This window comes from Loxodonta africana, chromosome 3, assembly GCF_030014295.1.
Source record: "Loxodonta africana isolate mLoxAfr1 chromosome 3, mLoxAfr1.hap2, whole genome shotgun sequence".
In the NCBI taxonomy this organism is placed as follows: Eukaryota; Metazoa; Chordata; class Mammalia; order Proboscidea; family Elephantidae; genus Loxodonta; species Loxodonta africana.
This window is the reverse complement of record NC_087344.1, coordinates 98,795,182-98,809,183: the sequence shown is the minus strand read 5'-3', so window position 1 is coordinate 98,809,183 and position 14,002 is coordinate 98,795,182. Positions and strand designations below refer to the sequence as shown.

General features: G+C 42.5%; 1 protein-coding gene across 10 annotated transcripts in view; it reads right to left on the bottom strand.

Annotated features, from left to right (window-relative positions):
* The window catches only part of FGGY (FGGY carbohydrate kinase domain containing), a 566,317-nt gene that overhangs the window by 261,855 nt on the left and 290,460 nt on the right, over positions 1 to 14,002 (bottom strand). For 9 of the 10 annotated variants that reach the window (XM_003411156.4, XM_023549536.2, XM_064282044.1 and 6 more), the window contains one exon: positions 13,541 to 13,669. The exons of the other annotated variant lie outside the window; for it this stretch is intronic. In XM_003411156.4, the coding sequence (XP_003411204.1) occupies positions 13,541 to 13,669 (129 nt within the window). The remainder of the gene's footprint in view (positions 1 to 13,540; positions 13,670 to 14,002) is intronic. 10 annotated transcript variants of the gene reach the window in all.

Below are 14,002 nucleotides of genomic sequence, written 5' to 3'. Positions count from 1 at the left end.
CAGATGGAGCCAGGATTTGAACCAGTTATGTGGTCTTAGACCAGCTGCCACTGAGTGGATGCCAGCTCACGGCAACCCCATGGTGTCCAAGCAGAACTGTGTTCCATAGGGTTTTCAATGGTTGATTTTTCAGAAATAGATCACCAGGCCTTTCTTCCAAGGTACTCTTGGGTAGACTCAAATGACTAAATTTCAGTTAGCCGCCAAGGATGTTAACTGTCTGCATCACCAGGGACACTCGAGGTCACCATGATTTGGATTAGGTTAGACAACAACTGGTTACGTTTTCCTAACTACTGTGCTATGTTACCTTCTGAGTCTTCACCTTCAGTGTCTTCAGAGAGCCAAATTATTGCATCGGAGTCATAGTACAGAGCATTGATAAGGATTAGAGTTATAGAAAGGCAGGGTGGAGGAAGTATTGCTGAATGATATAACTAGAGACCAGTGCAGTTTTTCTATATTCCAAGAAGTGTTCCTTTAATTTCTCCAAACATTGGCATTGGCTGCAGGGTGCCATGATACAATCCCCAAGACCTCCTGTGTGGAGAAATTTAAAAAAAAAAAAAGCTACTTCTTTTTGCTTTTTAAAATGACTTGTATGAATACATGGTTAAAAGAAAGGGAAAGAAAAAGGAAATTAATCAGGCCAATGGTGAGACAGTTAGGAAGCAGCCAGCAGTTGAGACGTGAGGCCGCTGCAGCAGGGAGATAACTGGAGAAGTGCACTTTCCCACCGGCAGCTGCTGATGTGCAAGCCCCAAAGTAAACATCAGTGATCAGGGATATTATATGGATTTAAAACGCCATGTGTTGAGTTTCTGTGCCATGGAAAACAGTGGACCTTTGGAGTGAGCCTGGTTCTACTCTCTCAGCTAGTGATACTAGGGCAATATTAGACTCTGGGACTCCAAACAAACACTTTTCCAGCAGTCTTCTACCTTTTGAACTTGGAGTAGGATGTCCTCCTAACAGGTGGCTGGCAGTGTCAGAACCCAGGCTAGGTTATTTTCTATGTGTTTTTGTTTTAGCTCCCAAGTTCAGCAAAGAGAAATAGCAGCTCATCTTCTCAGTCATATCTTAATAAATGCAAAAGTGAGTGGAACTTTGTGGTAACTTTGGTGAAGGGTAGGACAGCCAATACTGGGGAAGTCAGTACAACTTGACCAGGGCAAAGTCATAGAAGATTCACAGACACATCGAAATGCCCTGAGAGACTAAGCTACTGGGCTGAGGGCTGGGGACCATGGTCTTGGGGGACATCTAGCTCAACTGGCATAACATAGTCTATAAAGAAAATGTTTTATATACGACTATGGCAAGTAGCGACTGCGGTATTAAAAGCCTGTGAGTGCCCATCAAAGGTACATCTACTGGTCCCATACTGGCCGGAGTAAAGGAGAACGAAGAAGACCAAAGATGCAAAGGAAAGCTTAGTCCAAAGGACTAATGGACCACAACTACCACAACCTCCTCCAGACTGAGCCCAGAGTAAATAGATGGTGCCCAGTTACCACCACCCACTGGTCTGGCAGGGATCACAATAGAGGGTCCCAGACAGAGCTAGAGAAAAATGTAGAACAAAATTCAAATTCACAAAAGAGGACCAGTCTGACAGAGGCTGGAGAAGCCCCAAGAGTATGGCCTTGGGAAACCTTTTTAACTCAGTACTGAAGTCACTCCTGAGGTTTACCCTTCAGCCAAAGATTAGACAGGTCTATAGGGCCAACAATAGCACACCTGAGGGATGTGCTTCAGAGTTCAATCATGTATTCAAGACTAATGGGCAAACCAGCTCAAAAGCAAAGATGAGAAGGCAGGAAGGTACAGGGAAACTGAAGGTTGGAAACAGAGAACCTGCAGTGAAGAAGGGGAGAGTGTTGATGCATTGTGGTGTTGGCAACCAATGTCACAAACAATTTGTGTATTAACTGTTTAATGAGAAACCAATTTGTTCTGTAAGCTTTCACTTAAATCACACAAAAAAAATTCACTCACACACACACACAATTCCCTCTCAATACTGGATCTGGAGCTGATGAGTTGGTGAGAGATTTGCTTGAAATCTGGGGCTCTAGGTACAGGAACTCACATTGGGTCAAGAGATTCTGTTTCACTTACTAGGTAGCACTCGCTTCATTGCTTGATGCAAAAGTTGCATCAAGCCAGATGTGAAGAAACAGGGAGAGGCAGACAGATCAGGGTTTGAGTCTTAGATCCAGCTCTTCCTGGTCCTGTTGTTGTTAGTTGCTGTCAAGTCAATTCTGACTCATGGGAACTCATGTGTTTCCAGGTAGAACTGATCCATAGGGTTTTCTTGACTGTAATCTTAACAGAAGCAGACTGCCACGCCTTTCTTCCATGATACCACAGAGCAGGTTCAAATAGCCAACCTTTAGGTTTAGCAGTCGAGCACAAACCGTTTATGCCATCTAGGGACCTCGTAATCCTAGGCTAATCTCTCCACCTCCTGGACTGTCAGTTTTCCCAACGTTAAAAGAGGGTAAAAATACCTTCTCTGATCCTGGGGTAGTTATTCGAAGACAGTAAGGCATTACAAAAATGAGAGAAACTAGCAACTGCAACATTACTGATCTTTCTACCATAAAGCCCAAAATAGCTATGCATCCAACTGATCGAATGGTGAAAAACTTTATTTCCCACCAAGGGAGCCCAGACATCTGTGCTGTTTTGCATGTTCTTTGTTAAGTCACTTCTTCACTTTTGCCATCAACTTTCTCACCCATAAAATGGAACCAGAAACATACCTACCTGGGAGAATGTTAACTAGAACATCTATCTTCTGTTACAAATACAGGTATGTGTAGGGACAGAGAAGTCCGAATGGGACAGTAGTTAAGAGTTCAGCTGCTAACCAAAAGGTTGGCAGTTTGAATCTACCAGCTGCTCCTTGGAAACCCTATTTGGCAGTTCTACTCTGTCCTGTAGGATTGCTATGAACCAGAATCAACACGATGGCAATGGGTTTTTGGTTTTCGTTTGGTGACATAGCGGTTAAGCATTCAGCTGCTTATTGAAAGGTTGGCAGTTTGAACCCACCAGCTACTCCATGGCAGAAAGATGTGGAAATCTGCTTCCATAAAGATTACAGCCTTAGAACCCTATGGGGCAGTTCTACGCTGCCCTATAGAGTTGCTATGAGTTGGAATCAACTTGACGGCAGTAGGTTTTGGCTTGGTAGATATAAGTATGAAGTCCCTGGGTAGTACAAAGGGATAACGTGCTTGGCTGCTAACTGAAAGGTTAGTTCAAGTCCACCCAGAAGCACATCAGAAGAAAGGCCTGGTGATCTGCTTCTAAAAAATTAGCCACTAAAAATCCCATGGTGATCTGCTTCTAAAAAATTAGCCACAGTTCTACTCTGACACACATGAGGTCACTGTGAGTCAGTATTAACTCCATGGCGACTGGTCTACTGGTTAGGTGTAAGTATAGGCTAAGGTAGGCAAAGGTGCAGACATACCCAGACACACCCAGCACTAGCAAGGGACAGCACATAGGTGCTGGAATCAGAAAGACTTGGACTCAGAACCCAACTTCATCATTCATTAAAATGTCACCCCGAGCAAGTTACTTAACCTTGATTTCCTTGTGTGGAAAATAATGGTATTTCATAGTGTGGTTGTGAGTTGATGATAGTGAGTAATAAAGTTTGCTTGGCTCATCAACTGGCAGGGAAAATGACTACTGCTTTGAGCTCTTCAAAAGGAACTTGAATACCAGGTGGTTTTATTATTACCAGCTTTTGAGGGAGACTCTTTGGAGCTTAGTGCAGATTGTAAAGAGAAAACAAAGAGGCATCCCATGGGTGGCTTAGGCTAACTATTTACCTATTTAACAGCTACCCTTGACATTGACTGTAGTGATTAAGTGAGACATAAGGTGATGAATGGACTAACACATCAGGAATCACTTCATTTTTCTAATTTGGAGATAGTGTAGCATATTAGGAGTCAAGAATGCAAAAAAATACAAGAAAACATTTCATGCACTCAGCTGCTAACTGAAAGGTTGGAGGTCCAAGTCCTTCCAGAGGTGCCTCAGAAGAAAGGCCTGACAATCTGCTTCTGAAAAAAACAGCTATTGAAAACCCTATGGAGCACAGTTCTACTCTAACACACATGGGGTTACTGTGAGTCAAAACTGACCTGAAGGCAACTGGTTTCTTGTTTTGTTTTGGGTGGCATATTAGGGGGAGAAAACCGCTGGGTTTTGATGAATTAGAAGGCCCAGGTTCTAACTTCAACTCTGACATTACTTTGCTGGGGTGACCTCCAATGAGTCCCTGTTTTTCTGGGCCTCAGTTTTCTCATCTGCAAACTGAGGAAACTGGTATAGGAAATCTTTGAGCAACCTTTCAGTTCTAAAGTCTACGATTACTCATTATCCAAATAGGAGTATGTATATCAAACTAAAAATGCCATGATTTCATGGCAAATTCACAGCTGTATACGCTGAATTGCATGGCAGGATATTTAGAAACGGGTGGGAAGGGGGGAGTGGGAGGGAGCTGGCTGTACCCAAGGTCCTGCATTCCTCCCCCACTTTCTGTCCACAGGGGGCAAGACTGCTCTCCCAGCTAAAGCCAGTCTTCACAGTCCAGAGACGGACAGCGCTCCAAGAAAGTCTCAGGGCCTGGGAACAGGAAACCCAAAGTTATCCATCCTCATGTCTCCTCTCTGCCCCTCCGCCACGTGGGCCGCCGCCTCAGCTCACACAGCTGCCGAGGTCTCAGGCAGCAGCGGTTCTCATTAAGCCAAACCTCAACTTAAAACAATAAACTTGAAATCACATTAACAAATTCCTGCCCCCTCTTCTGATCTGCATCCAGGAACTCCCGGAGTTGTCAGTGATCTATCTGCTCAGCACTGACACAACTTTTCTCCTTCCAGATACTCTGGCATGGCTTTATCTTCTCTCCTAATCCCTTCTGCATTTCTTGCAGACCATTGGCCTCTGTGCATCCACCTTCTCGTTCTTTCTGAATAAGCTCCCTCCTGCCCCCAGCTCTCAGCCCACGCCTGGGCTTGGCTTCTTCTCAGCACAGTCCTGGTTTGGTGCGATTTGCCTCTGTGGCATTTGCTCATCACAACTGCTTCTGACCTGGGCCAACTTGTCTCCCCCAGGCTGTCTCTTCTGGGTACCTGGTGATACCTTGCAGACTTACAACCAGATTCCTGGGCCCTACCCCAGACATTCAGACTCAGAATCGTTGGCAAAGTGGGGCAAAGGAATCAATACATATTTTTTTCTTGTTATTTCATTTATTTATTTTCATCTTCTTCTCCTTTCAAATTTTGCTAATTATAATCTTTGAGTAATAAGTATCCTAAAATATTAACCATTTAGTACATCAGCAGGAAAAGGTTAGCAAATGGTAGCATGGCTTGAAGAATATGACCAATGTCATTGAATTGTAAATGTAGAAATCATGGAAATGGTATATCTTTGGCTCTGTATATTTTCACCAAAATGAAAAAAATAAAAAAAGAAGTTAGGTGAAAATAGGCTCCTATGTTTTTTAAAGGCTCCCTCACCCAGATTCTGCAATCCTGGCTTTTGATTTTTGGCAATCCTTTCACAGCTATTATCTTAATTAATCCACAGATTTACTGCAGACTGACCATGTGGGGTCTATCCTGGGTGATGGGCATACAAACGTGAATATGATTTGGTGGGAAAACTGAAAAAAATTGAGCTATGTGCAAAGTGTTGCAGAAACTGGAGTAGGGAGTGATTCCTTTTTTCTAGGAGTGAGATTAAGTTCAGAGAAGTCTCCCCAGTGGAAGTAACATTTAAACGGAGTGCTGAAGGATGAGTGCGATTGTCGGGCAGGAGAGCGGAGGGGAGGCCTCCTCACCCAGAGCCAGCAGCCAGCACCCAGGCAAGGAGGTGGAATATACACAGCGTGTTGAAAGAAGGACAAGCGGTGCAGTGTAGCTGGACTCTCAGGAAGACGGATGGGGTGGGAATCATCTTGTCCTCCCTACTCCTCAGTCTTCACTTCCATGTTCTTATCTCACAACTACTTTTCTGACCTAATTTCATGGAAGAGTTAATTTTGCAAAACATTTTTGACAAAGCATTTGATACACTGTATTAGCAATGTCCTGATTGTGGACTGCTTTTTGGTTTCTACAGAAATGAGTGAATACCAATAAACTGACAATGAAGGGAAACAGCACCAGAGGTGTTTCAGTAAAGAGCAGGCTTTCTCAACCTTGGCGATGCTGACGTTTTGGGTTGGAGAACTCTTTTTATGGGGGCTGCCCTGTGCACTGTAGAATATTAAGAAGGATCCCTGGCCTCTACGCAGTAGATGCCAGTAGCACTCATCCCCAGTTGTAACAATCAAAAACGTCTCCAGTGATTGCCAAAATGTCCTCTGGGGAATAAAATCACCCATGACTGAGAAGCACTGGTAAAAGGAAAATGAACATGAGCTTTGGAGTCTGACCCAGGTTCAAATCCTAACTACAACACTTGTTATATGACTGTGGAGAAGTTACTTACCCTCTTTGTCTTCAATTCTCTCACACACAGAATGGGAAATAACTTCTGCCTTGCAGGATTATTGTGAGGAACAAGAGGTAGGGCATGCGAAGTGTCAGGCAGAGTACTAGGCACATAGTAGGCAAGTAAGAAATGGTCATTGTCTTGGTTATCTACTGCTGCTGTAACAGAAATACCACAAATGGATGGCTTTAACAAACAGAAGCTTAGTTTCTCACAGTCTTGTAGACTAGAAGTCCAAATTCAGGGCGTCAGCTCCAGGAAAAGGCTTTCTTTTTCTGTTGGCTCGGGAGGAAGGTCCTTGCCATCAATCTTCACCTCATCGAGGAGCTTCTCTGTGCAGAGGCTCAGGGTTCAGAGCAAATGCTGTGCTCCTGGTACTTCTTTCTTGGTGGTATGAGATCTCCATTCTCTGCTTGCTTCCCTCTCCTTTTATCTCTTGTAAGATAAAAAGTGGTGCACCCCAGGGAAACTTCCCTTACACTGGATCAGGGATTCAACCTGAACAAGTGTGTTACATCCCACCCTAATCCTCCTTAACATAATCTAATTTTGCCTCATTAACCAGAGGCGGAGATTAGGATTTACAACACATAGGAAAATCACATCAGGTGACAAAATGGTGGACAGTCACATAATACTGGGAATCATGGCCTAGCCAAATTAATACACATATTTTTGGGGGACACACTTCAATCTATGGCAGTCATTATAGTAGTAGTACCAATAAGAGTAGTGTTTCTAATAGTTTTTGTTATTTATGATCTTGGTATTACTATTATTATTGCTATCATTATTATTATCAAAGCCTACTTGAAATTTAAAAGTTGCAATGAGTAAACAAATTCCACTTTACCAAGAATTACTAATAGGGCAAGAAACATTTTGATTCCATTGCCAGAGATCAATTTCTTTAGGGATCTTTTCTGATCCTTCGAGCCTCAGTTTTGGGCCCTTTCTATGTTTTTTCCAAAGCCCCTCATACTTGGCACATGTAATATAATTGCTATTTACTTGTCTATTTTCTCTACTAGACTGAATTCTCTGAAGTAAATCCTCTCTCTTAGTCACCTTATATTCTCATGAACTACTAAAGTGGGTCATCAATAAATATTTACTGTAAGGCTTTCTTCTTTATTCCTTGCTTGAAATAATATTTCAGGGGTCAAATTCAAGAGCAGACTGAATCACATTTTAAAAGATAGGCCGTTCCACATAGTACAGTGATTGGAAGTATGGGCTCTGGAATTAGATGGCTTCAGTTTAAATCATGCATCTACCACTTACTAACTATGTGACTCTGGGCAAGTTACTTGGCTTTTGTGAGCCTCAGTCGTGTTATCTGAACTTGGATAAAGTAACAGTATGTATAAAGGTGTTTTGAGAATTAAGTGTGAGAAAACAGATTACAATCTATTCCTGGTTCTGTAATTAACTGACTGAAACTCATTGTTCCCTGTGCAACGTGAGGGCACACATATCTGCCCTAGCTTCACAACAAGGTTGCTATGAGAAAATTCTATAGTAAACACAGATGTGCTTCCTAAGTCTACAGTTTATAAACGCGAAGGGCTATTGCTAATAAATGTGTCTCTTGGTCAAACATGTTGCATTTAGTATACGTAATACTAATAAATACTCCCCCAAACTGGTATTATCCAAAGTTACTGCCAGTCCACTCACTCTTCAAGAACACTGATAATGGTGAGATAAGAAGTTGACATGTTTTATTGCTTACTGGAACCAACTATATTTTGCTCTAGGAGGGCATGGACCAGAAGCTCTTTTTGTGAGACTCACTAAATCAATTCTTTGGCCATAAAATAAAATAAATTCCAAATCCTCATTCGGATTTGCTTCTGCAACTCAGCTTAGCAATTTAAGCCAATTCAACCTCTGGCTCAGATGAGCAATTTAAACCAATTCAACATCTGGCCCAGATGAGCAATTTAAGCCAATTCAACATCTGGCAAATAATCTAGTATCTGAAACCAAAGACTCATGCTAAAACCTAGGCATTGAGTTCACACTTTTCCGTAACCTGCTAATGGAATGAGAGCACAAAGAACACAGATTTCCAGTAATCTAAGAGTTGATCGGGGAGTGCTCAAACTCTTTCTTCGTGGAAAATTGAGCCAGGTATACCTACTATAAAAGGACAATTGCTTCTGAAACAAAGAGGTTACTACATCTCTCAGTTGTAATATCCACCGTTCATGAAGGGAATGCCATCCATTCACTCACTCATTCACAAAATATATGTGTGTAAGGGTCCCCCATTTCAAAGCACTGTGCTACCTGCTGGGAATATAGGATGAAACGGCACAATGCTTTCTCCTGAAGAGTTTATAAACTAGTAGATGAGACTAAATGAAATGAAACTAAAATTGTGCATACAAAATTGAATGATATGTGCAGTAATGGAGGCAAGTACAAACAGTGGGAACATAGAAGGATGAGTGCTTAAATGAGCTTGGGGGAATCAGGGAAGGCTTCCCATAGGCGATGGCCTCAGATTCAAGATCTGATGGATAATCAGGAGTTTGCCAAAGATATAGCAGCAGCTGGGAGGAGGGCAGCCTGAGTTGTTATTGCCTTTCAGGACAGTTGGGGTGCTGGAGCCAAGAACAGACTTGGAACAAAGTTAATACTATTAATACTATTTTTATAAGCTAGAAAAATATCAGCAGCAGGAGCCCTGGCCAGAACCACCCCCACAAAGTGCAAACAATGCTACTCCTATCTTCTGGCTGTCTGCTGGAGGACTTACTAACCAGCACCTTAAGAACAAAATGTTCTTTTATCTTTGATTTTTATTCCCACGGAGTCCTTCCTCCTCTTTTTCCAGAGCTGGAATGAGTATGGGTTGAGTTTACTTGCTTCTTTGATCTTATCCTTCAGTAAAAGGCTTTCCTTAGGAATGAGAGTCCGGGATAGTTCTGCAAAGCAGGGTGGTGGACCCCTTCTCCTAATCAGAATGTAGGGTCCAAGGCAGGTCATGCCAGGGCAGCCCTCGAAGGGCCCGCCACTGTCATGGCTTGTTTGTGAGAGGCCTGGACGGGATTCAATTGTGACCTTCAAAGCAGAGTTCTTAACCTCACATCCAGGCATCTCTTGGCACCGAGTTCATCTAACCATTTCTTGAAGCTGTTTCTGACCTCAACATACACAGAACCTTACAGTAGTGAATTCTGCATTCTGTTACAGAGAGCTGGGGAAAGAAAATTAGGGCAGATTTTGGGGAAGGCAGGTGGAGTACAGAGGTCTTGGGTTCTTCTCCAACAATCTACCCAAAGGAAAGATAGTTCTCCTGGTAGACATTTCTTACCAGGGTAGTAATTCAGTGAGCTTACATTTATAAAGCTCCTACTTTGTGTCAGGCATGGTGGCTGAGAAAAGTAGAGAAAGATACATCATTGTGTGTGCCTAATATGTGCCAAACACTGTGTCAGCTGCTCTGTTACATCACTAGTTCTCATAACGACCTTGACAGGAAGGCATTAGTGTCTCTTACTGCAAGAGAGAAAGCAAGTGAGAAAGGTATAATATTTGGCCCAAGATACACAGTTAAACAGAAAACAACAAACAAAACAAAACTCGTTGTCATCAACTCAATTCTGACTCATAGCAACCTTATAGGACAGGGTATAACTACTCCATAGGGTTTCCAAGGAGCTGCCGGTGGATTTGAACAGCTGACCTTTTGGTTAGTGGACTAGCACTTAGCCATTGTACCAACCAAGGCTCCTAGTTAAGCAGAGTAGGTATTTAAATCCAGATGTTTGGACTCCATGTTCAGAGCTCTTATCACAGCATTACAATCTCTCTCAGTAGGTCAGTTGTCCCATATCGATACGATTAAGTTACAAAGACGTAAGCTAGGAGAGGACAACCAGGATTTTCTCTCCAAAAGGGGCAGGGCTTTGTCTGGTGTGTGAATTGCTGATTGCCCCAGTTCCTAGATCAGTGACTAACAGGTTTGCAAAGACTCAATACACATCTTTAATAAATACATGGTTGGGAAAGTAGATGATCTGTTCAGTCCTCTGTTCTCTTCCATATCTTGACTGGGGCCTAGGCAACGCGGAAAACGAGAAGGAACATTTACTCCCAGAAATTCTAATCCTGAAATGGGCATAAGGTGAAGGGAAGAAGAAGAGTATAAAAGATAAAATCAGGTTAAAGTTGCTAAGTAGGTCTTTAAAAAGAAAAAAAAAAGTTGTTGTCGAGTCAATTCCAACTCATGGCGACCCCATGTGTGTCAGAGTAGAACTGTGGTCCATAGGGTTTTCAATGGCTGATTTTTTGGAAGTAGATCGCCAGGCCTTTCTTCCAAGCTGCCTCTGGATGGACTTGAACCTCCACCCTTTTGGTTGGTTAGCAGCTGAGCACATTAACCGTTTGTACCACCCAGGGACTCCACTATTCTGTGGTCCCTGAGAATCCTGTTCCTGAGCCCTCCCCAGCCAATGCTACAGCTAAGCTCAGCCCTTTTAGGAATTGAAAGTCCTTATTCTGTCTTACTTTTGGAAAACACTGGAGATACTCACTAACTTAAAGAGCATTTGCAGTTTGCCAGGGAACAAAAAGCCTAAGCCAAAATGTCTAAAGGGTAAAATTACTGCCATTGAATATCTCTGATACAGGAAAAGAAGTGTGGGGCAGGGGCAGGTGATGGGCTGGATTCCTCCCAGTACAATTCAACAAACACTCTCTGAGTGCATACAAGTGTTAGGTGCCATATAGGAAGCAGACTCCCCCCTGAAAGGCACAGTGAGTCTTGGGCATAAGTGAAGGAGTGTGCTTGGGCATGTCTCTTGGTGAGGACTGGAAGAAGGCCAGAGAGCCTGAGGCTCCCCAAGGTACAGTGTGTGCTTGTCACCCGGGTGGGGTGGGTGATTGAAACTGTCACTCCAGGGATAATTAAAAAAGCATGATGGAGAAAGCTTCCACGGCCTCAAACATGATGTGGAATGTCAGGATTGCTAGTGGACAGGCACACTCCATGTCTGTCTAGACCACAAATTCTCACTGTGCTTGTACTTAAAAACCAAAATCATGCTGTTTCAATCAAAAGCACACACTGCTCATATTGAAAAGTGCTTACAGAGAAATGATCTTGCCTGCAATTAGAATTATATACCAGTCAATTAACCCAGATGTATTAGTGGTTGTTTACTATTTCTCAGGCAGGGTGATAGATCCTGAAGAAATTAAGATGCTAAGCACAGACGTGTTCATGGATTAATGAGAGTTATCCTTCTCCTAAAAGTCTATGGACTATGCAGAAGAACATGATAATGTTTAATAATCTGCCAAATAAGGAAATAAATTAACCTTCACTCTACATGTTAAGGCCATTCCACCTTATTCTTGCCCTAATATGACTGTATTTATTTAATTAATTTAACAAGTACCTATAGGTACCAGGCACAGGGCTCAGCACAGGAGAGACAAGGTGAGTAATATAATGTCCCTGGCTTACAGAGGAGCCCTGTTGGTGCAGTGGTTAAGAGCTTGGCTGTGAACCAAAAGGTCGGCAGTTCAAATCCACCAGCTGCTCCTTGGAAATCCTATTGGGAAGTCCTACTCTGCCCTACAGGGGAACTCAATGGCAATGGGATGGGTGGGTGTAATCCCACGTGGCAATAGGGTTTTCTTTGTTACATTCATGAGGCCATATCAGTGTAGTGTGTGTCTTAAGCCAATCACATTTAATATATAAAAAGAACAGACAGAGACATAGATAAGAAAGCTCAAATCAGGGGAAGATAGATGGATGACGTGGAGATCGCCAAGGAACCAGGGAATGCCCGGGCTACAAGAACTGAAGAGATCTCCCCCAAGAGAGGGCAGAGAGAAAGGCAGTCTTCCTCTAGAACTGTTGCCCTGAATTCAGACTTCTAGCCTCCTAAACTGTGAGAAGATAAGCTTCTATTCTTTAAAGCCATCCACTTGCAGTATTTCTGTTATAGCAGCACTAGGTAACTAAGACACATGTGGATATACAGAAAATGAGGGAAGCATAAACTGCACAAAACAGTGCTAACCCCTTCTGCGTGAGATACACTCATGTTTTCTACTCTGTTCTGGTCTATTCCATTTCATTCTACTCTGAAATTCAATGGTCATGACCTACAAAACCGATCTCATGAATTATAAAACACTGTTAGAAAGACTAAAAAAGAAAGATGTGGCTACGGTTGAAGTGAAAGATAATCAGAATCAGAAAAAAATACTGCAATAGGGATGAGCAAGAGGATAGAGTCATAACACTTTTTTGTAATCCCTTTTTCATTGTCTGCGTTCTGATTAAAATTTCTATTTGAGAGTTATTTAGGAGATGAAATCAAGACTAAAAAAAAAAATTTTCTTTGCCATCCAGTTGATTCTGACACATAGTGACCCTACAGGACAGAGGAGAACTTCCCTATAGGGTTTCCAAGACCGTAACCTTTACAGAAGCCAACTGCCATATCTTTCTCCAGCAGAGCGGCTAGTGGGTTTGAACAGCTGACCTTTCTGTTAGTTGGCAAGTGCTTAACCACTGTGCTGCAAGAGCTCCTTGAAATCAAGACTACAACCAACGAACTGGATACAGAATGAAAATGAAATACATTATGAAAATAAATCTGTTTGGAGTACCTTTGGCAAAAACAGTACAGGTGAGTACACTACCGTCATCCATGCTAACCGGAAGATAATGTACCTTTTATGTATTTCCAGTAAACAAAACAAAACAAAAAAACAATCAAATATGTATTCAGATCTGTTTTCCTACTATTCTTTATCGATAAAGTTATCAAAATCATACATAATTTCTACTTTTGATGAAAAGTTCTATAATTCTGTTCAAATGCCTAACTGTAAAAAAGGCTTTTTGTTATACTATCTTAAATAGCCAGGCCTTGACCTGTGCTTTGTAAAAAAGAAAAGCAGTGTCTTAGATTCCAGGGGATTTTACTCTGAACACAGCGCTGGCTGCGGGCACGGGGTCAGAGATTACCTAGTCCTCCTGCATGAGCGTCAATGAGTGAGGATGCCACCGCAATCCCAACGGGAAGTCCAAGGTCTTTAGCTGCCTCTGGTGTGAGCCCATTTCCAAGAGAAACTCCAGGAGGCAGCACTTGGTTTCCTGAGTAGACATGAGGAAAAACAAACACCTGTCAGTTTGAAAAACACAAAAGCAAACAGAGTTCTCTTAAGAGAGCCTCTGTGCTCCCTCCCTCCTCCTCTGCATTTTCTCAACTTCACAAAGAGAAATCATGAAGTCACAGAGTCCCTGTGCTCACTTGGTGATTTAGGTATATGTTCTTGGGACCTATGGGTCATGCTCTGGGGTCTTTTACAAAGCCAGGAGCTCTAGGACATTATTCAAACTGGAGGAAAATTTCATTCATGGGAAACTGTGAGAGGAATTCAAACACAGTGGCCTCCTGAGGACAAGGTTAAGATGCTCAAACTATTT